Source organism: Balaenoptera borealis (genome assembly GCF_965194805.1).
Source record: "Balaenoptera borealis genome assembly, chromosome: 4".
In the NCBI taxonomy this organism is placed as follows: domain Eukaryota; kingdom Metazoa; phylum Chordata; class Mammalia; order Artiodactyla; family Balaenopteridae; genus Balaenoptera; species Balaenoptera borealis.
In genome coordinates, this window is record NC_138861.1 from 114,581,432 (window position 1) to 114,606,405 (window position 24,974).

Sequence of the window (24,974 nt, forward strand, 5' to 3'; positions counted from 1 at the left end):
CTCACCTTGGGTGGCTTCAGGCCCTTCCCACGATGTCTTCTGGAGCGCAAGAGCCGTTCTCTCTCCTAGAAGGAAACACAACTGTTGGGATTTTCAGCCAGTCTCACATCACATCCACCAACCCAGCTGACTTCAGAGGGCATAACTTACAATGCTGCTGTGCCTATCTGTCTGCACCAGGCCTGGGTCAGTCCAGGTTCTGGGCACCCAAGGCATGGCTGCTTCTCAGAACTGACAGCTACAGAGCCACACCGTTAACTGGACTTGGACCATCCCAGAAAAAATGCCAAGATTTGCCAGTCCTGCCTGTCTGCCTCTGGGGCTGTAAGCTATAAAACTTTAGGCAGTGTTGACTAGACATCAGCTGTCAGTGATCCCAGCAGAAAATAAAAAAGCTTGCAGCTTTGATCTCAGACAGAGCTGGGGCCAAATCCCCATGGGGCCTCCTCCTGGTCAGGTGACACACCGCATTTCTGATTCTCAGGTTCTTCCTTTGCTATATGGGCTGGAACCTGCCCTTCCGAGACTGTGGGTACCTGTGTTTCTTGTCAGTAGAAATGGCACCCACCGAGTAGTAGCAGGAGTAGCAGCATTCTGCCCCAGATAAAACCAGTACATTCTCTCCTTCCTAATCAAACGTTCCTATTCTCTTTGGCTGCCAGGAAACCCAGAGACAAATCTGGTGCTTGGCTACAGCCCACATGGTCCACCCATGTGTCCCTCCTGATCTTAACTGATGCTGCTATCTTCATTTTCTCTAGTCTTATCTGTTAATCTTCCTCTTTCAACTCTATCATTGTTTTGTTGGATGTGTTTTTTTCATCTTATGTGGCATAAAGACTTTCGTGTAATGAAGCAAAGATGAATGGAAGGATAAATGATTAGATGATGGTTGGAATGAAGGTGGGATAGAGGGAAGAAGGGATGGGTGGAAGAAGGGGAGGATGGGAAGATGGATGGAGGGATGGGAGGGAGGATGGATGGGTGAGTGGAAAGAAAGAAGGAAGGAGTAGAGATAGAGAGATAGGCAAGCAAAGTGAATTGGACAATTACAGTCAAAGCCTTTTCTAGAATTTTGATCACTGGCTTTTCTACTTTTTGAAGATCCACTAATGGAAGCATCACATACCCCCTTGGGCAAGCAGAACACACTTTGCTTCTAAGATGCAACTAAAGCTCACTATAGATGCTCCCTTCCTGGTTCCTAAGCTCCTTCCACAAAGAGATGCAGAATTCTCTGGATGTAACTCTCACTCCACCTATTTAAGACATACTCACAACCCCCTTAATGATCACACACACACACACACACACACACACACACACACAGTCTTAACAAGTCCTTCAAATTCTGCTCTGATTATAAGGTTCCAGTTTTCAAGTTCACAGTCTGCAACAACTAGGCTAAAAGAAAAAAAAATAGATTTCTTGGGGACAGATCATGCCCACTCTGTAAAGGCCAGAAGGCTCTTTTTTAAAAACTGATGTTGCTTCTCAATGGCAGCAAACTAAGGATAAGATTTGAGAAAAAGAGTAGCCATGAAAACGGCTCCCAGATACCAGTGATGTCGTATAAACGAAGTGGAGGCTGCTTTCTGGAAGAACAAAGCAGCAAGGTGCCCATCACCAGGAGGAGCTCTGTGAGATCCCACCCCGCCAGCAGCATCGCCCTGCAGCCCTGATGCCATCCCCAAGGCCTGGGTCTCATGGCGCCCACGGAGGGCTGTCGCTCATGCTCATGCAGACTTACCAGCGAGAGATCGTCGATGACATGCTGCTGCTCCAGCACCTGCAGCCGCAGGAACTCGATTTCCTGCTCGTCCCTTGTCAAGCTGAGGTCATTCAAGGACGTGTGCCTCTTCAGGGACGCCTGTGCCGACAGCTTCTCTTTCTGCAGCCAAGGGAAGAGAGGGCACTGCAGGGCCACTCATCCACAACACTTGATAGGAACCCACCGTGCGCGTCAGGGCATGGAGTGTGGGCTTGGGGATACGGGATGGAAGAATGGAGGGAGGGATGAGAGCCCCCTGGTCGTCAGGCTGGAGGAGTGGACAGCTGCAGACCGGAGCCAGGCCCGAGGTGTGGCTGACTGTGCCCGATGCTGACAGAAAGGGCTGGGTGGGCACTGGGGCAGGGAGAGGTGGATGTCTGCACCAAGCCTGGAAAGCTTGGTTGCTGGGGAAAGAGAGCACGGAACACATGGTAACGACACACACTCACACCTGGACCTGCCAGGGCATGGGAGAAGGGTGTTCTGTCTCCCGGAGCCTCAGTCTTCTCAGCTGTAAAATGGGCATGACTGACACTAGTTTGGACAATGAACCTCAGAGTATTCCTTAAACCATCAACTGCAAGACACCACCCTGACCACAAAGACCAATCATTCTTGTTGGAGCAAATAAAAGGCCCAAATTCAAAGCACTTAGAGCAAAATTGTAATCGTTCACATACTGAGCTTCCTCAGTGCACCAGGTTTTCTGTGAGAACGTTTTATGCCATCATTCCATCCTCCCTCTAAACCCACAGCACTGATATTTTCATCCCCATTTCACAGATGAGGAAGCTGAGAGAATGAGGGCTGGGCCTAAGGACCCTGGGTGGAGACGGCAGAGCGGAGGCGCAGACCCGCTGTCTGACTGCCCCGGGCTCTCCGTCAGGCACAGACACCCACGGTGCTGTGGATTGTGGAGAACAGAGGCAGGAGGGACGGGTGCAGACTGAGACTGCTCGGCAGGCTTCCTGGGGGAGGCGGGTAGGAGGTGGCCCCACAGGATGTGTACGGTGAGGGCCAGGAGCTGGAGGAGCCCGGGCAGAGACAAGGACTCCGAGACGATGACTTACCATCTCCACATTTTCCCGCGTGAGATTCTTGATCTTCTCCTCCATCCTCTGGATGCTCTGCAGCAAGTCCTCATTCTTCTTGTTCATTCGCTTGTTCTTCTCCACCAGGGGCTTCAGCTGGACCTCGGTCTCACGGGAGCGTTTCAGCTGTGGTCAGACAGAGAGGGCAGCAGCTGTAAGACCCAACCTCAGAGGCCAGTGGAGATCCCCCCTGGCCTGGAGCTGCCACTGCTTGGGACCACATTTCCTGGGTGGTGCAAACACCACGAAGAGCCCACAGACACCTGGCTTCCAAATGCAGGCTCCCACCTGAGCCTCAGAGGGCCTCGGGCAGGGCAAGAGGAGGGGATGCAGCCCAACACGGAGGCCCAGAGATCTCCCTCAGGTCGTCCGCGCCGGCAAGTGGCCTGAGCCTCGTCCACACTTCCTTTACCTCCGGGCATGACCCCCAGAGGTCATAGGTCACATGCATAAAGGTCAATCCAGCTACCTAGCTCCTCCTGGCCACCATTCCTCCCCAGGTAGAGACCAAGCCTAAAGCACAACACTTTTCAGACAACAGACGATCCCTTGGCCCTGCTCTGTGCCAGCCTCAATGCTCAGGGCTCCGTCCAGCCCTGGAGCCGCGCCCTGAGTCCTCCGAGCACAGCCCCTGTGACTGACGGGGTGTCCTTCCAGTCTCTCTCATCCCATCAGCATCTGGGGAGCCCCGCTGGGGCCCGGGCCCTGTGCTGGGAGCTGGGTCAAAGGGATGACACAACGGGGTGACCGTCCAACAGACGGGAGAAGAGGACAAAGACGGTGACAGAGGTAAGAACACAGTGAGACAGGCGCCGGTGGACACACCAGACCGGGGAACCACACATCCAGGGGTTCAGAACGGGCAAGAAGACGGCGCGTCACTGAGTGCAGCGGGAGCGCGGAGCTTGGGGGATGGGCAGAGAAGGGGCGGGCATGCTGAGGTCTGACCTAGGGAGCTGAGAGCTCTGCCATTTGTTTCCACCTGCAGCCGCACTCCTGCCGCGCCCAGGGCTTTGAGGCAGGAGCACTCTGTGGTCAGCACGGCCTTCTAGAACAATCCACCACTCTGACTGCTGTGTGGAGGCCAGTCCAGCGAGACAGAGACATGAGAGATGACAGGGGAGGGGGAGGGCGAGCTGGGACCGGGAGGCTGCTCCATTAGAGGCACCCACTCTTCCTCCTTCTGAGTACGGTGTCCTCCGTGACACACACACTAGCTGCATGACCACGGCCGAGTTGTCAGCCTCAGTTCCCTCTTCTGTAAGATGGGAATAACGGTAGTATCTGCCTCAGAGACTTGTTATGAGAACTAAATGCATAGTGATAGTCTTCGCAGGGTTATTTTAATGGATGAAAATTATAAACAATTTAAAATATTTATCAATATCACGACAATCACAAGAACCACTGCATCTATCGAGTACTCGCCATGTGTCCAAAACGATGTTCGGCCCTCCCAGGCATCCCCTCTCATTTAACCCTCACCACCACCCTAGGAGGGGGCCCATCCCCATCCCCATTTCACAGACAAAGAACCTGGCTACAAAGAGGTGGGGTGATGTACCACACAGAAAGTGCCAGAACCAAGAACCAAACACAAGGGACTGACTGCAGACCCCTGCTTTTGGTTACCAGGCTGTGAAAGTTAAGATAAAACACTGATGGTAGCCATTAAAATATAACATGTACCTTGACTCATACATTGTACCTCTAGAAATCTATCCTGCAGAAATAAAGGTTCAAGTCGGTAAAGACAGAAATGTATCTTCTGTGAGGCATTGTTCACAACAGCAAAGAAACCTGAAACAGCCTAAATCTTCACCAGTAGAGGAATGGTTGAATAAACCATGGTTTGTCTACACAACAGAGTATGATGCAGCTGTTACAAAGACAAAGGTAGATCTTCACGCATTGCTGGGGAGCGCTGTAATTGATACAGCAAGTGAAAAAAGCAAGTTGCAGAACAATATTACATAGGGAAAATAGCCCGTTTGTAACCACAAAACAATAAAAAAAAGGCTCTTCGTGGGTGTCAAAATATTTGCATAAGCATTAAAAACATGTAAGAATCACCTCAAACTGTTAACAGAAGTTACCTCATGATTTTAAGATCCCACCCAGTGCTGGCCAGCTTATTGATTCTTACTTTAAACACTTCAGAAGGTCTGAATTGTTTCAAGCAAGCTATTTTTTTTTCTAATCCACTTAGTAAACTATTTTGCCTCTCATGAGGGATTTTTTTTTTTAAGCTCATGAATATTTAAGTGAAAAGTGGAGACATAATATTAGGTGTACAGTCTGATGAAAACTATATAAAAATATGCCTTTAAAACTACTGGAAGGAAATGAATTTATTCTGATCCTGTTAAAATTGTGAAGAGGTGACACTTATTAACACTTTTCATCTCCCATGTTTTTCCAATATATTGATACACTTACTTTCATAATAAAATTTAGAATAAAGAGAAATATTACGAGACGTTTGTCAAGACATTTGTACGTGTTGACTACCACTACATAAAAATTAGGCTAATTGTTTATCCAGCGAATTTAAACATATTCAAGAAATTGCTATTTTTACTAGAGATTTATTTTTTTTAACCAGAAGTTCACATTCACTACTTTTAAAATTAGAGATATGTGAACTTTTATGCAAAAGAAAGTAAATAGATAAGCAAAAAGTAAAAATTATCCATAATCACACCACCTAAAACAACTTCCAATATCCAGGATGATGACAATGTATTTTTGTTCTGTAGACTGCTTTTATCATTTAATTCATTGTGAACAAATTTCTATGGCAAATAAATGTGACCTATAACATCATTCTTAATGACTGCACGCAATTCACTGCATAAATGTTCCATCATTATTTTGATCAACACTTAGGTGGGGTTTGGTTTTGTTTTGTTTCGGTTTTGGTTGCTACTGTAAACAACACTGCAATGAAAACCCTCTCCATACCCCTCACTGAACTTCTCTGATTGTCAGCTCAGGATAAATTCCTACAGAATCAAGGGCACTAACAGCTTTCTTCAACAAGCGTGTGTTAGATTTTTAATCAGGAAGAAATTAGAAGGAAAGTAGAGAAAACCAGATGGCCTGTGCATTAACTTCCTGTTTAGGGTGTGGTTGTGGCCCCAGGGCTGCTTTCCTGCATCCCAAGGCACCATCTGTCTCTTGGGGGCTGATTACCAGTTCATTCCTCTCGTCTGCCAAGAGGGTATTTCTGTCTTCCAGCTTCCGTATCACCGAATTCAGTTCAGCAATTTTTAGCTGAAATCGCCGCACATCTCGCTCGTCCATATGCTGATCCTAAAAAAGAAGCAAGACACAAACATACTTTGAAAAAGCTTAACTGAGTCAAAGCGCTCTGTGGACCCTTGTGGAAAACTCTGACGACAAAGGTGAGCTCCTCACTAGGAGGACCATGCGCCATGTTGGGGCTCCCCCAAGTCAAGCAACATGTGGAAAGACTTCATCTCAAAGGCGACAAGACCTCAAACCCTCCAGAGGCTCCCTGACATCTGAACGTGGTATCTGGGGACCTTCCCGTCCGAGCCCCTGCCCGCCAAGCATCTCTGACAAAGGCACAATCATAGACGTTCCAGGACGCTCCTCGAGGGCAGGCACTGTGCCCACCTCACTCACCACTGAGACGCCAGCACCTCATGTGGTGTCTGCACACAGCACGCTCAACAGACACTTGAGTATTTAGTGAATGAATGAATGAGTGAATGAATGAATGCATGCAGCTTTGGCCTCCTCTGTGCCTGTTAAGTACCAAGCTGTGGCCCCAGGTGCCCTCTCTGCTGGCTGAGCTCTCCTCATGGGCAGAGCTCTGCCTTTAAGTCATGTCCTGTCCTGACTGGGTCCCTTTCTGAGCTCTCACTGTATACTCGGCACTCATGTTTTCATTCCTTTTCAACTGAGCTCCACGTTTGGGGAGGAAGGGGTAAGGGAGGGAAGGAAGGATGCGCAGATGGATGGGAGGGAGGGGGGAGGGGTGGGGGAAAGGCAGGCAGGCAAGTTCGCCAGAAGAATGACCAGTAGGAGGAAGGACAGGTAGGTGGTCAGCTCTGAGGCCCCAGTGCTTGCATGAGCCCCTCACCTGGACACCCATGAGCTCGGCCATGTCCCCTATGCCAGGTGGGAGCTCTCTCTTTGGACTACCGTGGTACCGCTCAGCCTCTCTGACCTGAACCAACTGCTCATCCAAAGCCTCTTTCTGAAGAAGCAGCTTCTGGGTCTGCCCAGTCTGCACGCCGAGTTCCTTCTCCAAGGCCAGAATCACACGATCTTTTCCCTTGATCTCATCCATCTGGAAAGAGAAAGAATAAGCATTCAATTGTAGGGGCTCGTGACCAGGGAAAGCTCTCTCTTGCTGGTCTCAGGCCCAGGGAAAGGTTCAGCAGGTCCATGGACCTGCGGCAGCTGAACTCAGCAACACAGGACAGAGAGACACCGTAGTGCACAGCCCAGGCCCTGCTCCGCCGTCACCGCCCCCAGCACAGAGGAGCACAGAGCTGTGGGTTCAACGACCTATATGGTCAACCAGACACTTACCCTCGAAACTGATCAGTGCTCGTGTCTCTCTCACCTTAATGAAATAAAGTCAAATCCTGACCCACCAGGGCCCTCCAGCCATCACCCCCTTGCCCTCCGGCAGCTCAGCTTCTTCACAGAGTTGGTCGTCCTCCTCTCTCCCACTCCTGTCTGGCCACGTCCCCACCCCTCCAGTAAACAGCTCTTGCTAACGTCTCCAACACTCTCCTGGCCCGCAAACTCACTGAACAATTTTCCATCCTCTCTCCTTCTCACCCCATCTGACACTGTCGCCCACTCCAGCTACGTGAACTGCTCCCACCCTCCCGTCCTCTGTGGGACTTCACTGTTTCCATCTTCTTCTCGCCTTGCCCTGGTCACCATCGAAATCTGTAGTTTCCAAGGCTTGGCCCTCTTCCCAGTCTGTATCCTCTCCTCAGCCAGCTGCATCCTCACCTAACATGCTAACTCCCTGTGTGCAGCTGACACTCCGACCTCCTCCCTCCGCCCTGACGTCTCTCAGGGTCCCACAGTCGGAGAGCCGACTGGATGCTTCTGGGGCCTCCAAAGCGCCTCAGCCTCCCCACATTCGAGCCTCAGCATGAGCCCCAGCTCCCCCAGCCCAGCCTCGTCCCACATTCCCTAGAGGAAACCAAGCAGAAAGAAGCTTACGGAGGAGGGAGCTTCTGCCACGGGCCATACACTTCGACTGTTTCTGGACACAAAGCCAACAGCTGGGAAACTGCCCCAGTAAGGGTGCTATACTGGGGTGCCCCTCGCCCAAATCCATGTCCTTCCTACAACCTGAGAATGTGACCTCATTTGGAAATAGGGTCTTTGCGGATATAATTAGTTAAGATGAGGTCACAGTGGAGTCAGGTGGGCCCTAACGACTGGTGTCCTTATAAGAGGAGAGACACACAGACACATAGGGAGAAAATGAAGGCAGAGACTGGGGTGATGCGGTCACAAGCCAAGGAACGCCTGGAGCCACCAGAAGCTGGAAGAAGCAGGAAGGATCCTCCCCTATAGCCTTCAGAAAACATGGTCCTGCGACACCTTGATTTCAGACCTCTAGCTTCCAAAACTGTGAGTGAATAAATTTCTGTTGTTTAAGCCACCCAGTTGATGGTACTTTGTAACAGCAGCCCTAGGAAACTAATACAGGTGTTAAAAGAGAAAATTTCCCAAGTACTAGAGTTTCATTAATTGACAAAAATCATAAGGGTTTCAGCTACAGTGATTACTGTCATCATGGGATTTAGGAATAAATTCTATTTGAGATAAGGTACGTTAAAAAGTTCTGAAAAGAATACAAATGCTTTAGTAAGGATGGTTTCAACGAAATCTGGATAAAGTCTATATGATGTGGCTTTATTTAACACATACCTGTGAGTGCCCGCCACGAGCGGGCCTGTATGTAAGGCAATGTAACGTGGATACTACCTTGATTACCCAACATAAAGGTTAAAGCCAACTGATATAAAACAACTTGGCGCAGAGGAAAAAGCACTGTGCATGGAGTACAAAAGTATGAACTGGAGACTAATCCCCCACTGGCAAGCTGTGCGACCTCTGGCAAGTCACTCAACCTCTCTAAGCTTCAGGCTCCTCACCTGTAAAATGGGGATGTAGGAACATCCACCTGGAAGGGGAGCTGTGAGGACTGAAGGGGACAGCAGAGACAGGCAGGCTGCTTAGGAGCAAGGCCACTGGGCCCAGACTGCCTGGGTTCTAGCCCTGATGCCACCACTTATTGGCTCCGTCACCTTGGTTTAGTTACTTGATTTCTTCCTAAGCCTCAGTTTTCCATCTGTGAAATGGGGATAATAATAGGGATGTTTTGAGGATGAAATACATTAACACATAAAAACTGCCTGGCACGCAGTAGGCATAAAATAAACACTAGCTCTAATTATAATTGTTGCATGCGCATAGTAGGTCTCAATAAATAGTAGTTCCTGTCTTTCCTAGACTTTTGTTTCCATTAGGTGTGCAAATATTGAGGAAATGAATGAATGAATACTGCAGTGGTTTGAATTGTGGTTCCTAAAAAGACATGTCCACATCCTAACTTCAGATACCTGTGAATGGGACCTTGTTTGGGAAAACGGTCTTTGCAGGTGTAATTAAGGATCTTAAGATGAGGAAATCGTCTTGGATTAACTGGGTGGGTCCTAAATCCAATGACAAGTGTCTTCATAGGACGAAGAGAAGATGCAGACCGAAGAAGAAAAACAGAGGGGAGGCCATTGTTGACTTAGAAAAAAAGGCACAATGTGAGAGTTGCGAGTTAAGTTTTATTTGGGGCAAAATGAGGACCGCAGCCCAGGAGACAGCGTTTCAGGCAACTCTGAGAAACTGCTCGGAGGAGGCGAGGGGAGGAGCCATGATGTATAGGAGTTTTTGCGACAAAGGCAAAGTAGTAGGGAACATCAAAAGATTATTGTTAATTAAAGAAAACCAGATATCTCAAGTTAAGGAATTTAGCGCTTTTCTATGTATGGGAAGATGCAAGAATCTGGGCTCACTGAAATCATTCCTTTGATATGCACCTCCGCTATCTGGGGCCAGTATCCTGTATTTTCACACCCTGAGTTTCCTTAGGGCTCACCACTGCAGGGAGTGGCTGCAGTCTGATGGCTGCTAGATGGCAGGTATTCTGAAACTCTTACTTCTGAATCGTACATCTCGCATTCAGACACAGATCGCTACAGCAGAGAATGCTAGTTAGGAGCCCTGCCCTGAGGGCGGACAGAAGCTGGCTCAAATCCCCGCCCCTACCTGCTGTGTGACTCTGGGCAGACTGGGCCACGCCTCTTAGCCTCAGCCTCGGTAATGTGGGGACACTGAGAACAGCCCGTCCAACTGGGGGGAGACTTCAACCACGGGAAGAATTTAGCACAGAGCCTGGCATCTTACAAGCACACAATCAATGTTAGCGGCCACTATTAATCTACTTTAGCTCCTGCTTAACAGAAGGCTATCTGATTTAAACAGCAGACCATGAAAAACTTATAAAATACAGTTTACAGAAGGCAGCAAATGGTACCCCCGACCTCCAGACTGAGGTTTTCAAGCAAAGTCCCAGAGCTCTGACAAGCTCTTTGAGTGGCCTTTCTTTAGAAGAAAAAAGGATACTCCCCTTCCCTCTGTATCCCCAGCCACCTCCCCGTGACAGTTTCCCGGAACTCCAGCCAAGGGTGTGCCCGGCGCAGCTTCTCCTTCAGCAGCTGCATAAGGTGCCCGCTGCTCCCCCTGGTGACGGTCACCTGCAGCTCCCCGCTCTTCAGAGCCGGAGGTGGGAGCACCTCCCCGCTGTAGGGAAGAACACTTAATGATGCAGAAAACACTGTTGCCACTGCAGAGTTCAATCCAGAAGCAATGTGAACCACGTGAAAGGAGTTCATTAATTGAAACCACTTAAACATGCTTTCATTAATTCAACAAATACTGAATTGAGTGCCATCAGCAGGTGCTGGGAAACACTGATGAGCAAAACAGATCAGAGTTCCCGCCCTCAGAGCTTCCATTCCAGAGGGGAGGGTAGCTGAAAACAGAATAAAAAAGTCAACATGGAGTAGATCAGAGCATGATTAATGCTAGGAGAAACAGATAAATCGAGGGGAATCAGTGGTGCCGGTTGGGGAGGTGTTACAAGTTAACAGGTAGGGCTCCAGTCCGTCCCCCTCAGCATCCCAGCTGCACACTCCTGGCTTTGCACTGGAGCCCAGAAGCGCTGCCTCCACCACTGCATTACACTAGTTCCTCCCACAAGAAAGAACAGCATCTTAAGCAAGACATCTCTGGAAATCCAAATTCTCAGCCTGGAAGAGCACCGATTCCCCATTTATCCTAGAAAATGAGCAGAGGGCTTACACCCCATCATGTGGGAAAGGTTCCCAGAAAACAGCCTCCACTAGTGGAGACGGCATCCAGGAATGGATGGATGATGTGGAATAGATTCTGGAGCCAACATTGTCTAGGTTGTCACATTTCCCCAGCCAGAGTCCTGAGGCTCCACAGGTCAGGAGACCTGCCAGCTCACACAGCTACACAGGCACTCTCACTATTTGTCGACTCTGGTCTGGCCCCCAGGCTGGGCTCTTAGTGATCTTGCCCCCTGCCCTGAGGACCTGAGGAAGTGTAAACCTCTGACAGTGAGCTACTCAAGCTTCCCCAAACCCCATCACCTGAGTGTGCTGGACATTCCTGGGTTGCCTCCCAGCATCCGTTTCCCCTTCTCCCACACTCCCACTCTCACCATGTGGTTCAGGAGAGGGGTGGGGCTGAAATCACTCCAAGTTCCCAGGGCAGGCCCTGATTGGCTCACATCACCTGCATGCCTCCGCCGCCTAACAGTAACTGGTTCAGGGATGGATACGTGACCCAATCAGAGCCAACAGACCTGAAGAGGGTGTTGCTAGGACCCTCCTGTTTCTCCTTAGGAGCTAAGAAAGAGCTTCTCTCACACCCCGGTGTTCATTGCAGCACTATTTACAATAGCTAGGACACGGAAGCAACCTAAATGTCCTTTGACAGAGGTATGGATAAAGAAGATGTGGTACATATATACAATGGAATATTATTTAGCCATTAAAAGGAATGAAATAATGCCATTTGCAGTGACATGGATGGATCTAGAGATTGTCATACTGAGTGACGTAAGTCAGACAGAGAAAGACAAATATATGATATCACTTATATGTGGAATCTAAAAAAAATGGTACAAATGATCTTATTTACAAAACAGAAATAGAGTCACAGATGTAGAAAACAAACTTATGGTTACCAAGGGGGAAAGGGGGGGAGGGATAAATTGGGAGATTGGGATTGACATATACACACTCCTATATATAAAATAGATAACTAATAACAACCTGCTGTATAGCACAGAGAACCCTGCTCAATACTCTGTAATGACCTATATGGGAAAATAATCTAAAAATTAGTGGATATATGTATATGTATAACAGCTTCACTTTGCTGTACAGCAGAAACTAACACAACATTGTAAATCAACTGGGCTGTTTCCTGTGAGGATGTGGGGTCTGGCACAGTGGTGGCATCTCACCAGCACATTGAGAGCTCAGAGCCTGAGAAAGATGCATCAGGGGACACAGCAGAGCCTGAGAAACCTGGGTCCGGGGTGACATCATTAGTGCCACTGGAGCTATGCCTGAGGCTAGTCCTGCTACTTCAGTCATGAGAGCCGACAGACTCATGGTTTAAGCTAGTTTGAGGTGGAATTTCTGTCACTTGCAACCATAAGATTCTAGTTGACATACAGTTAGGGAAAAAACAATAGTCTGGATGATGGCTATCACTTTTTACTTACAGGCTAGTGTGAGCTTGGGACTACATTTGTACTTAAGAGACACTCTCTCTCTCAGTCTTCAAAAGACCCTCAAAGTAGACATTATTTACTCCACCTTACAGATAAGCTTGAGGTCCTGAGAGGTGAATGTGCCCACACACTAGTCAGAAGCAGATCCATGATTCAGACTCAGGTCAGCCCCTGCAAAGCCCTCACTATGCCCTCTCTCAGCCCCAGAGGCACAGAATCTCATCATTTCTCAGCAGTCACATCCATCAGGACACTCGCCTCAGTGAAAACCTCAGTTTAGCCAGCTCCCAACAAACCCACCAATTTGTGAATAATTCTGTTAGTTCCACTTCATTTGCAAAGTTTGGAGCATCAAAGAATGAAAAAGAAGCTGCTACCCCAAGATCCATTCTCGTCTCCTCCTTGGTACCTGTAGTTGGATGAATGGTGTCCCCCTCAAATTTCATGTCTATTAGGAAAATCAGAATGTGATCCTATTAGAAATAGGGTCTTTACAGATGTAACTAAGATGAAATCATAACAGATTGGGGTGGGCCCTAGATCCAGTAACTGGTGTCCTTATAAGAAGATGACAAGACACAGCCACGTGGGGAAGAGAAGGCCATGTGGAGGCAGAGGCTGGAGTAATGCAGCTGCAAGCCGAGGAACGCCAAGGATTCCCGGCAACCACCCAAGCCTGGAAGAGGCAAACAAAGGATTCTTCCCTGGAACCTTCAGAGGGGCACAGCCCTGCTGACACCTTGTTTTCAGACTTCTAGACTCCAGAACTGTGAGAGAATAAATTCCTGTTGTTTTAAGCCATGGAGTTTGTTACAGCAGCCCTAGGAAATGAACAGAGTGCCACACCAGGATTTGTTAGGAGCTGCCATGCATTTCCCAGCTCCCCTTGCAGCTGGGTGAGGCTGAGAGAGTAACTTCCAGCCAAAGAGATGGAAGTGGAGGTATATGGAACCTCCAGAAAGAAAAGTGCTCTTAAATGAAGACCATACCCTCCTTCATCTGCCCTCCTATTGCCAACCTGGGATGCAGATGTGATGGCTGGCACTCCATGGCATGAGGGGCCATGAGGACCATGGCCACATCCTAGAGCCCCTTCTGAGGGGAAAGGTAAGAGGCCCTGTGGCCTACACTACTCTGTGGAGCACTTTACAGACTTTGTATATGAAAGAGAAGTAACTTCCAGATTTTAGGCCCCTGTGTATTGGGGGGAGTCTTCTCAGACCTAATCCTAACTGGTCTAAAGAATGTGTCCAATAGCCCCACGTTGACCATAATTGCCTTTTCTTCTTGACTGTTTCTTAAGAGGCATGTTAAATGTGTAAGTGGAAGCCTGGAAGCCTTCTTGCATTTCTAATCCAATCCAGCTGACTAAGAAACAAAACGCAGGCCACTTTCTGAACACGTTGCCAAGAGGCCTGTCTGACGAGGGACATTTATCAAATGTGTGGAGAACTGTAGAAATGGACATTTATTCTTTTCACTCTATTCTCCTAAGTGGCTCCCACACACTGAGACTACCTGAGCTGGGGATATTTCTGTTTGGCACCGAAATGGAAACAGACACCAAGTCCTTGGTTCGTTTTAAATTAAGCTCAATCTGTCTCTTGTGCAAATACTTGTTTTTTCCCCATTTTATTTACCTTAAATATACATTTCCTGTAACAGAGGAACATATTTTACATGTCTTCTATTACACAAACTATAAGCTGCTGATAGATGCTTTAGTTAACTTAATTCTCATAATGTTGTAACAGATACGTGATTGTTCCTCCTTTTGTAGGTGAGGCACCAGAGGCTTAGAGACCGTAAGCAACTTGATTGGGCTCACACAGCTAACAAGTGAGGGAGTCTGGATTCACACCCAGAAGAGACTTTCTCCAAAGCCTTCTCTTCCTATTATATGATAACACCGCCCCTACACACACAAAGGGAAAAGGGGCTGGGGAATACTTCTGAGAACTTAGTATCGGTATGTGCTTAGATTTTCTATACATTAGACATTTAAAATCAGTGCATCTCTTCTGCCATTCTTGGTACTGGCTTGTTAAGCTGTGAACTGATGCTCTGTCACTGACTGGTGACCAGTCTAGGGGTGGACAGCTGGACCAGGACTCCAAAAGGACACCTGGTCCTTCTGCCTCCAGTCCTGAAATTCCTTAGGTGTCTTCCACAGACAGGAGAGGCCTGCCAAAGCTTCCATTCCACGCCCAGGATGGCAGGGGCTTTGCTGGAACCCCAGGGTCTAGAACCATGCCTGGAGCACAGTGGGTCCCCAAAACTCGGCATTTACTGCTCTGTGAGGGAGAACTGGGGCACTTGCTTGTGGAGAGAACACGGCTCATGCATCATGGAAGGACGGGCTCCGAGTGTGCGGAAGGAGGGCTTGCATGTGTGCAGGGAAGACAGGGTGCTTGTGCGTAAGAGCAGGGTGCGTGTGTGCAGGGAGGATGGGCTGCGTGTGCGGAAGGTCAGGTACGCACTCGAGCCGGTGAGGGGAGAGGGTAGCACACTTACCAGCCGGCGGATGTCGCGCTCGCACTCGCGCTTGATGCGGTGCACCTCGTCCTGGTGCGCCTGGTAGGCAGCGCGCAGGTCGGCCGCCTTGGTCTTGTCGGCCTGCATGCAGTTGCTGAGCGCCTCCTCCGCCTGCTTGCGTGCCGCCTTGAGCTCCAGGATCTCCTGCTGCAGCCGCAGGCGCTCGCCGTCGAAGGCCCTGCGCGCCTCTTCGCGCGCCTCGGCCAGCAGCGCCGTCTTGACCTTGTCAGCCGCACCGTCGCGCAGCACGTTCAGCGTGGCCTGCAGCCGCTGCAGCTCGCCCTCCTTGATCTTGGCCGTGCGCGCCGCCTCCTGCTCGTGCTGGCGGATGAGCACCTCGCGCAGCGCCTGCAGCTCCTTGGTCTTCTCCTCGTGCAGCTTGGCCCTGAGCTCCGAGATGTAGGCCGTGTGTCGCCGCTGCTCCTGCTCGCGCTCCAGCTTGGCCTCCTGCAGCCGCTCGCGCAGCTTGCCCACCTGCAGCCGCGGGGGGAGAGCCAGTCAGGGTCAGGGCTGGGGGAGCCGGCCAGGCCCGCCACCACCTCCCCGTGTCCCTTCGTGTGTGACAGGCCCCTGAGACCCTCCCCCGGACCCCACACTCCAATTCCCCCTCCCGCCACCTCCATCAGTCCCACCCAGAGTCTTCCCTACTATTTTGTCGAGATTTTCCCAGCTGTGGAAAAACATCTGAGGGTGCTGGAGAGGAGAGTAAGGCTTTGACATCCCTTCCAATTTGGAGATTTACGAGGAAGGACAATTTATCAGTCACAAAATATGCCCCGCAGAAATCATCTGTCTCATCAGAGCAGAACAGATTGTCAACCAGAAACACACTTCCAGTGCCCATGCCCTGAACTCTGGAGTCAGAGGAGGCCGAGCAGGTGGACGTAGAGAGGGGCAGGGGTGAACGTGCCCTCACTGCTGAGTGGCTCTCCTGCCCGGGCTGGGGGCTTCTGTGCCCCCCGCCACATGAAGCTCTCACAGCGCCAGGAAGGAGGTAACTGCTTCGCCACAAGGCAGCCGAGCATCAGAGATGCACCGGTGACCTGCCTGGGATGAGGGGCTGCCAAGGGGCAGAGCCAGGCTTCACCCCCAGGCGCCTGGCCCCAGGGCCAGTGCTCTGCAGGTGCCAGGCTGCTATCCCCACCAGAAGGTATTCGTCTATTCAGCAAACAAAACATTATTTGTAAAATATGCCAAGGGAGTGTCTTCTTCAAACACTCCAAAAGGCTTTATTCGATCTCTTTATTTCAAATATCACACAATTACACACATTCCACAGAAACCCATTCGTTTTCTAAATTACAGCGATCTCTGAAGAACAGAAACCAATGTGTCTTTCATGGATAAGCTGCTTCCAAGGTGGCAACATTTCCCCCCGACCAGTCTATAGAACACCAACAGGCTGAAATTAATTTTAGGTGAGGAGTTTTATGATGTCACTCGGGCTGATAAATCCTTACTCATAACAGCGGGGAAAGGAGCAAATAAACCCGGCCAGGCAAAGATACAAGATCAATGTCTCCTTACATCAAACACGCATAATCACAGAAATAAAACAAGGACCAGACCTGTCAGAGGGCTCATCTCACCCAAGAGCTAGAATTGGCCTCTTCCTAAGGGACTGAGTGCCAGGAAGCCAGAACTTTAAATATTTAACGTGATCTCCCCAGGGAGGAACTAAATGCTTCTGGCATTCTCCTTCTAAGGAGGCAACACTGTTCTAACTTTCTGGGATGCTGACAGTGATTTGAAGTCAAAGGGATGGGATCTTGTCGGAATCCGAATCCGCACTGACGAGTGCATTTCCCTCTGCAAATTACTTAACCTCGAGATGGTTAATGTTATGTGTCAACTGGGCAGGGCTGTGGTACCAGGTCATTCGGCCAAACACCAGTCTAGATGTTGCTGTGAAGGAATTTTTAAGGATGTGATTAACATTTAAATCAGTAGACCTGGAGTAAAGCAGATGAGCCTCTATAATGTGGGTGGGCCTCACCAAGTCAGTTGAAGGCCTTCAGAGAAAAGACGGAGGTCCCCAATGAGGAAGGAATTCTGCCTCATTACTGTGCGATCAGTGCTCCCTCGAATTTCCAGCCTATCTGCCCCACAGATTTCAGATTTGTCAGCCTCCATGGCCATGTGAGCCACCTTCTTGAAAAAAACCAAATCCCTCTCCATCTCGCTCTCCTACTGGTTCTTTTTCTCTCTGAAGAACCCTGACTATACAAACCTCCCAGAGCTTCCTGATCCTTCCCTGTGAAACAAGGCTATCAACAGCTGCCCCTTAAAGACTGTCCGGAGGAGGAAAGCTGAAAGCGGATGAGCGGATAAAGGGAAGTTTGCTCCCAGGTAGTAAAGGAAGGAGGAATGTGGCCAGTGTGAGCAGACGTGTGTGCAGGGCAGCCTGCGGGAGGCCGGGCCTGTCCCTGGGAGGGGCCGAGGGGGCCAGCTGAGATGGGCCAGGTGACACCCGTGTGTAGGGCAGGGAGGCTAATGGTGGATGGGCTGCGGGAGAAGGCCCTGCCGGGTCCCACCAGCTCTGCCTAGAAAAGCTGAGGGCCAAGCCCAGGCGCCATGACCCAGGTGTGGCACAGTGAGGCGGGGGTGGCCCCCGGTGGGCACAGAGCACGCCCTCCTTACTCCACTGAGTTGAGCAGGTCTACGAAAGTCATGTGCCACTTGACTCGCCACCAGATGCCACCAAGCTGTGCCCCGCCCCCAAGTCCAGAGGTGCAGCAGGAGAGAGGGGCCCTTACCAGCCTTGCCTCAGCATCTGGGCTCTAAATGTGGCAAGAGCAAGGTGACCAAGAAAGGGCAGACATCTAGGTGGGAGGGGCTGGCCTGGAGAACTCTGAGCCAGCACCGCCAGCGCCCCAGTGGGCACAGTGAAGTCAGCCTCCACTTGGCTCCTTCCCCCACTCCTCATCCCATCTGTCAGCGCTGGGTCTCCACTTCCAGGCCTCGACCACTTTTCCCCGTTCCCTGCGACCACCCTGGTCCAAGCCCGCGGCAGCATGGCAGTCACCTTCTCACCCATCGCCCTGCCTCTGCCCCTGCACACTCGCCCTTTAGTCCTTCCCAGCGGCCAGCACAGGCCTCTGAACACACACGTTAGAAGGTTTCCCTCTACTGCCTTCTGAATCCACGGGGTGCAGGTTAACCATTCTGAAACCACTGGAGTGCTGAATAACTAAGTAAATGGGTGGTGGGGTCAGGCCCTCCCTGCTGGAGGGAGGACAGATGAGCAAGGGAAGGAGGCCGGAGGATCCAGGTGGTAGTGGATTAGACTGGGGACATCAGTAAGAACTCACGTTTGACTTAATATACATATAGATGTTACATTTAGAAATAGTTTAGATATGTATACATACACGGTTAGTATACACGCATACACTTCCTTGCTCTGTCAGCTAAGCCTAGAAGCAATGACATGCCAGCAGTGGTGAGCACACCCAGTGCCCAGATCTTGGTTTCTCATGCCATTCTCTAATAAGTAGGACCAGGGCTCCTTGGAGAAATGAGTGGCTCTAGGACTGGGGCAGGGAATATACAAGACGAACCTGGAGCACCTTACAGGACTGGAAGGTAAGGGTGCACCCAAGAATAAATTAATAAATAAATGCCACAATGATGGGGTGCAAAGGAACACAGGGGTCAACTGAAAGAGATCCCCGTGGCCAAAGCTAGAACAGTTTGAGCAACAAAATAAAGTAGTATTGGATTATAAGCCAAAGTGTAAAATAAGTGTTCATAGTGATATAAATGACTGAATTGATACATGTAAAAATACGAAAGAAAACAAAAAAACCCTCGAGGGCTCTGTGGCATCCAGCATACAAGCCCAAGTCCTCCCCGGCCCACAGGACTGACCCCGGCTGATGGCTCTCCGGTCCTCCTCCCTGACCACCCAGCTCAAGCCACGTCCCCGGCTGCTGCACCTCAGACATGCAGGCACCTTCCCGCCTGCGGCCTTTTCCCAAGCCGGCCCTTCTGCCTGGAATGCGCCCAGCCAGGCCTCTGCAGGACCTGCCCTCCCACCCCCTGCAGCACCCCTTTGCTGACCACCTCCCAAAAAAGCCACCCCCGCTGCAACCCCACGACTCTCCACCTGCTTCTCCTGCTTTACTTTCTTGGCACTTTTCACTATGGAATAAATATTACATGTTAATCTCCTGGCCTTCGTTCCCTACCTCCCCCATTAGATACTAGCTCCAGGAGAGGATCTCCAGGGCAACCCAGCTTCTGGGACAGAGCATGGCACACAGTAGGTGCTCAATAACTAGTCACGGACTGAGCACAGGAAAGAACGAAAGGATGATGGGCCTGGCAGTTTTGTAAATAATGAATGACAGCATCCACTCCCTGGGGCATGAGGGTGGCCGTGGTTCTGGGGCACTGGCCTTTCCCCAGATGGGTCCTGGCTCCTAGGCTAGCTGGTCCCTCTGCCTGGTCCCTGTGCCTTCACCTTCCCTCCATTCTCCAGGAGGCCCGGAAGGCTTCCCCGACTGGGTCAGGGCCTCCGCTGGGCTCCCAGAGCCCTGCATTATTCCTTCCATCACCACACAAATCACACCCGAATTCCAACTCTCCCGGCCTACCCACTGCAGCCAGCAGCCCCTGGAGGGCAAGATGAAGCCCGATTCACTTCTGTAGCTGGACTAGTCCCTGGCCCAGTGTAGATCCAGACCAGGGTGGGCTGCTCACTGCAAGAACGAATGAATCACCAGCTGGTGAGTGGTGGGCAGCAGCCAGAACCTCCATGGCCTGGCTTGGGCCCATGTGCTGACCACTGCCCTCTCTGCCCCCACCCACTCCAGGCCATGGGCCTCAACAAGTCAGGGACTCTGCCCCAGTGGCCTTGGCACCCTGATTGGCGCTGAGGATGCTCCCAGGTGATGCCGGACACTTGGGATGGTGTGAACCCCGCTCCCTTTTGTGCCAGCTAGCAAAACCCTTCAGAGCCAGCTCGAGACCACCTCTGCAAAGCTTTCTCAGGCCACTCTGACCATTGCATGGTTTCCTAAAATCTCTGGTGCAACATGCCAAGTACTGTCATCCGGCTAGCTCCCTGAGGATCTGAGCACCCAGCCTGCCTGAAGGCAGGCCATTTCTGAGTCACTTCCAAACGCCCAGCCCAGGCCCAGAGCACAGGCACGGGGCGGGGGGCTGGGGGCTTGATGAATGTGTGGATGAACCAACAGGTACGTTCCCCACATGCCCTCACCCTGCGGTGTTCAGTGGGGACTCCTCTGCTAAAGTAACAACGCTGTAAATGCAACACCAGCAACAGTTACATGAGAGCATACAGAAACAGCAGTTAAGCGCAATCATAAAGTTTATACTTATGTTTCTCATACCAGCCAGTAAGCACATTGCTGAATTCTCTGAGAACAGAAACTCCCCCAGTGGTGGCCTGGATAAGCCCCCCGGCAGGGCCACGGGGTGGCTGGACTGAGCAAACGGGCAGCCAGGGCACGGAGAGGCAGGAGGTGCCTAGGGAGGCACAGACTGGGTTTCTTGTAGGCCTGGCTTCCAACCCAGTGCCAACACCTGTGACTGTGCGGACCTGCTGTGATGGGCTGAATTGTGTCCTCCCAAATTCCTTATTGGCTGTCCTAACCTCCAGGCCCTCAGAATGTGACTGTATTTGGAGGCAGTCTTAAAAGAGGTTACTAAGTTGAATGAGGTCATGGGGGTGGGTCCTGATTCAATACAACTGGTGCCCTGACAAGAAGAGATTAGGACACAGACGCACACAGAGAAGCGCATGTGAGGACACAGGGAGAGGGCGGCCGTCTACAAGCCAAGGAGAGAGGCCACAGGAAACACCAACTCTGCCCACACCTTGCTCTCAGACTCCCAGCCTCCAGGACTGTGAGGAAATAAATCTCTGTTGTTGAACCCCTACCCCAGTCTGTGGTACTTTGTTACGGCAGCCCAGCCACCTCTCCTCTCCAACCCTCAGCTTGCTCACCTATAAAGTGGGGAAAGCCACATCTGACCTCACAGGTCACTATGAGGGTCAGGAGGCCCTCTAAGGTACCTGGTGTGGCCTGTGGAGCAGACGCATAAGTGCCTGCCAACCGCTGAGTAACTACATGTGACAGGCAGTGCCCAGGCCCCGGATATGACTCTCTCATTCATTTCTTAAACAACCCAGGGAAGCAGACACATCAGATGTCCCCATTTAACAGATAGGGAAACTGAGGCATAAGGCAGCTACCTGGCTTGCCCCAGGCCTCAAGGCGAGTTAGGCAGTGGAGGTGGGACGGAGACCTGGCCGAATGATGGTGGCTGTGTGGCTTTCCCCATAGCCACAGCTGCTGCTGCTACTTCCTGGTCAGCCCCTCCAGGCCCAGCTGTGCAGCTGACCACCCAGGGGATCCTGGCGGGCAAATCCTTCCTGAGCGGGACAGGATGTGGACAGGCCGGCACCACCAGCAACTGTGCTGAAAGACCCTGGCCGCACTGGCCCCGGAACTCTGAGCGTCTGGGGCTGGGAGGCAGCACGTGTGTCCCCAGGCTCCAGGAGCCCAGTCTTCATCGCCCCAGGTCGGGGACTCTGCCTCTGCTCTCCACGTAGCTGTCTTGAGCTGGGGTCAGAGCCAAGGACCAAGCCCCAGCCCCCTCCCCACCCAGGAGCTGGACCCCGCTCCGCCCTGCAGCTGCTGCCAGAGTCCCAGCTCTCAACCAGACACCTGCTGCCATCCCCCAAGCAGTCCCTCCCCGCCCTCAGGTGCTATGGGCAGGGCCGGAGGGTACCTTCACGGCTTGGGGTATAAGGCCAGCCCCTCAGTCGGCCCCCCACGAGCAAGCGCAAACACCATCCTCCTTCTCTTCTCACACGAATGGCGGCTCCACCCTGCTAGCAGAGCACCTCCACCCTGCCTGCTTTTGCCCTCAAACCACCCAGGTCAGAACCACACCAACAAAGAGGACTGCGGCAGCGCCCAGGCACCGGATGGGTTTTTCTTGCTTACATTACCTAAGATCTTTAAGACAACCTTAAACTGGGTGGTTATCATGATCCCATGTTACACGTGAGAAAACGGAGGTTCAGAGACTTTATGTCACTCATCTAAGATCGTGAAGCCAGTCAGGGGTCAAGGTGAGGTCTGAAGCCAGGTCTGCATGATTAGAAAGCTGGGCTCCTCCCACTGTGACTAGCTGCCCATCACGCCAACTCTCTGATTGGCACCCAACGGGGCATCGTACTGACTGGCTCCAAAGCTCATACCTGCCTTACGAGAGCAAAATAGCTCCCATCACAGAGCCAGGCTCCAAATCAAGCCCTTTATGTCAGGGGTCCCCAACCCCCAGGCCGTGGACCGGTACCGGTCCGCAGCCTGTTAGGAACCGGGCCGCACAGCAGGAGGTGAGCGGCGGGCGAGCGAAGCTTCACCTGTCGCTCCCCGTTGCTCCCCACCGCTCGCGTTACCACCCAAACCATCCCCCGACCCTGTCCATGCAAAAACTGTCTTCCACGAAACCGGTCCCTGGTGCCAGAAAGGTTGGGGACCGCTGCTTTACGCATTGATATATGTATTTACATCCTTACTCCTGCCCACCAGCCCATCAGGTGGTACTGTTAGGATCCCATCTTGCAGGTGAGGGAAATTACGGTATGGAGAGTAAAGTAACTTGTCCGAGATCAGAGCCAAATGTCAGGGAGGGTGTGGGGGGGGGGTAGCGGATAGGATTCGCATCCAGGTGGTCTCTGTACCACCACTGATGTTATACCCATTTTAAAGAGAGGCAAGCTGAGGCTCAGAGAGGTGGAGTGCCCAACCCCACCCCAGGCCTGGGACACACCCTTCACACTTACCTCAGGGGCAATTTGTCCACCGGGAATTCACAGCCCACCCCTCACTTGAGCCAGGAGGCCCTTGTCCCTCCCACCTTGCTCTTTTCCTGCTGGAACTCGATCTGAATGCTGGTCAACTTGGCCCGCAGCTCCTCGTTGGCCATCTGCACCGCGTCCATCTCCACCTCAGGCTTCTCGCCCTTGCTCCGGCCTTTCTTAGACATGCTTCCTCTCAGGTTGAGATGCTGAGATCCTGTGTTCACTCCCGCCAGCCAGCAGGCGCCGCTCCCAGCTCCGCCGTGCTAATCAGTCTCACAGGGCTCAGCTCCTCCTCTGCGTAAACCACCATCACTTGGGATCCTGGGGGAAGAAGGAAGCCAGGTCAGCAGAGAGAGAGGGGCTGGTGCCCCCTTGCCTGGGGCACTCAAACACGATGGCAGCCAGCGTTTGCTGATGCCTCCCTCCCTGATCCGGGCACCTGCTCACCCCGAAGATGCCCCACCATTCACAACACTGACCTAGGGCTTCTCCAACAGGGGCTGCATCAGAATCACTTGCAAGCTTGTTAAGACAGAGTCCTGGGCCCACCCCCAGGAATCTGATTTGCATGTCTCCCAAGCTCCCAGGTGAGGCTCCCAGGTGACCACCCCTCATTGAGTAGCTCTGTCTGGTCCAGTCCTGGCCTCATCAAGATGAGACTACGCCACCTAAGCAACTATAGACCTCGGTCTGCAAGTGTGACTGAGCCTCAGTCGCCCTGGTGCTTGATTCAAAGGCAGGATTCTGGGGGAGCACAGAGCTCAAAGCTTGAGGCCTGTGGGGAGGGGGCCAGGGGACCTGGATGTCTCATCCACACACCCAGGTGATTCAGGAGCAGGGTCTAAGGACCGCACTCTGAAAACTGGGCTTTCAGACTCCCTAAAGGTTAGTGGTTCCCTCCCCACCCCAAGGACTAGCACAGCACTGGTTGCCCAGAACTGCTAGCTCTGGGCCCAGTGTTGATGCCCAAGCCAGCCTGGGGGAGTAGCACAGCCCCTGGAGGAGGTGACAGCCAAGCATGGTGCTCTGCGGTCCTCCAGGCCTCTGTGCCTGCCTGGCCAGGCCTGAGCTGGTCACGCGGTCAGCGGGATGCCCTGCTAAGCTAACGGCCCCTCCAGCACCCACATTTCCCTGGGGGGCCCCAGACCTTCCATTTGGTAGGGCTGCCCTCACAGCCCACACGGTGTCAAAGCCAAAGCCATTAAAATCAGGCCCGAGTGACAGCTAGTAGCACTGTGTATTGGATGCTACACGTCTGTCACCCCACAGAACACGGCACAGCACAGTGTTGACAAAGGAGCCCAAGAGCCTCAGCAAGGAGATGTGACTGCTCAATGCCACACCACGGGGAGAGCAGAGCCGAGAAGGTGCATTCCACAAGCCATACTCAGCACTGGCCCTGCGCTAGCCCTGGGATGCGACGGAGGACCAGACAGGCTCCCAGCCATCCTAGAACTTTCTAGCCAGGGAGACAACTACGGAAATGAATACATAAAGTAACTCTGGATTGTGACTGGCGTCGGAAAGAAATAGTAAACAGGATATTTGAGACCTCTATCAAATATTACCCAAGTCACTGGCAGAGGGAGACAAGGGGAGTAAACTGCCAGACCACATGGGGCCTGGAGACCATGGACAGAGTCAAGGCCAGGTACAGAAGGTGCAGCCCAGTGCAAAATGGAAATGCAAGGGTCTTGTTTCAAAAACTGTTCAGCATTTCATGACCATGACACTGAGCATTAAACCAAGAGTGAAGGCCTCTGACGGCCTCTACAACCACACCATGCACCGGTGACGCTGGTCCTGGACAGAACTTAAGCGCAACTCCGAGGATGCTTGGTT

The 24,974-nt window shown here is 51.7% G+C and overlaps 1 protein-coding gene across 3 annotated transcripts in view; it reads right to left on the reverse strand.

Moving 5' to 3' along the window:
* Nucleotides 1-24,974, reverse strand: part of JAKMIP1 (janus kinase and microtubule interacting protein 1) — a 95,427-nt gene that overhangs the window by 19,857 nt on the left and 50,596 nt on the right. For all 3 annotated transcript variants that reach the window (XM_082389959.1, XM_082389960.1, XM_082389961.1), the window contains exons 2-8: nt 23,189-23,453; nt 15,269-15,763; nt 6,974-7,183; nt 6,058-6,177; nt 2,842-2,988; nt 1,751-1,891; nt 6-65 (exon numbers count right to left, since the gene is read on the reverse strand). In XM_082389959.1, coding sequence (XP_082246085.1) covers nt 6-65; nt 1,751-1,891; nt 2,842-2,988; nt 6,058-6,177; nt 6,974-7,183; nt 15,269-15,763; nt 23,189-23,317 — 1,302 coding nt within the window. In that variant the 5' untranslated portion in view covers nt 23,318-23,453. The remainder of the gene's footprint in view (nt 1-5; nt 66-1,750; nt 1,892-2,841; nt 2,989-6,057; nt 6,178-6,973; nt 7,184-15,268; nt 15,764-23,188; nt 23,454-24,974) is intronic.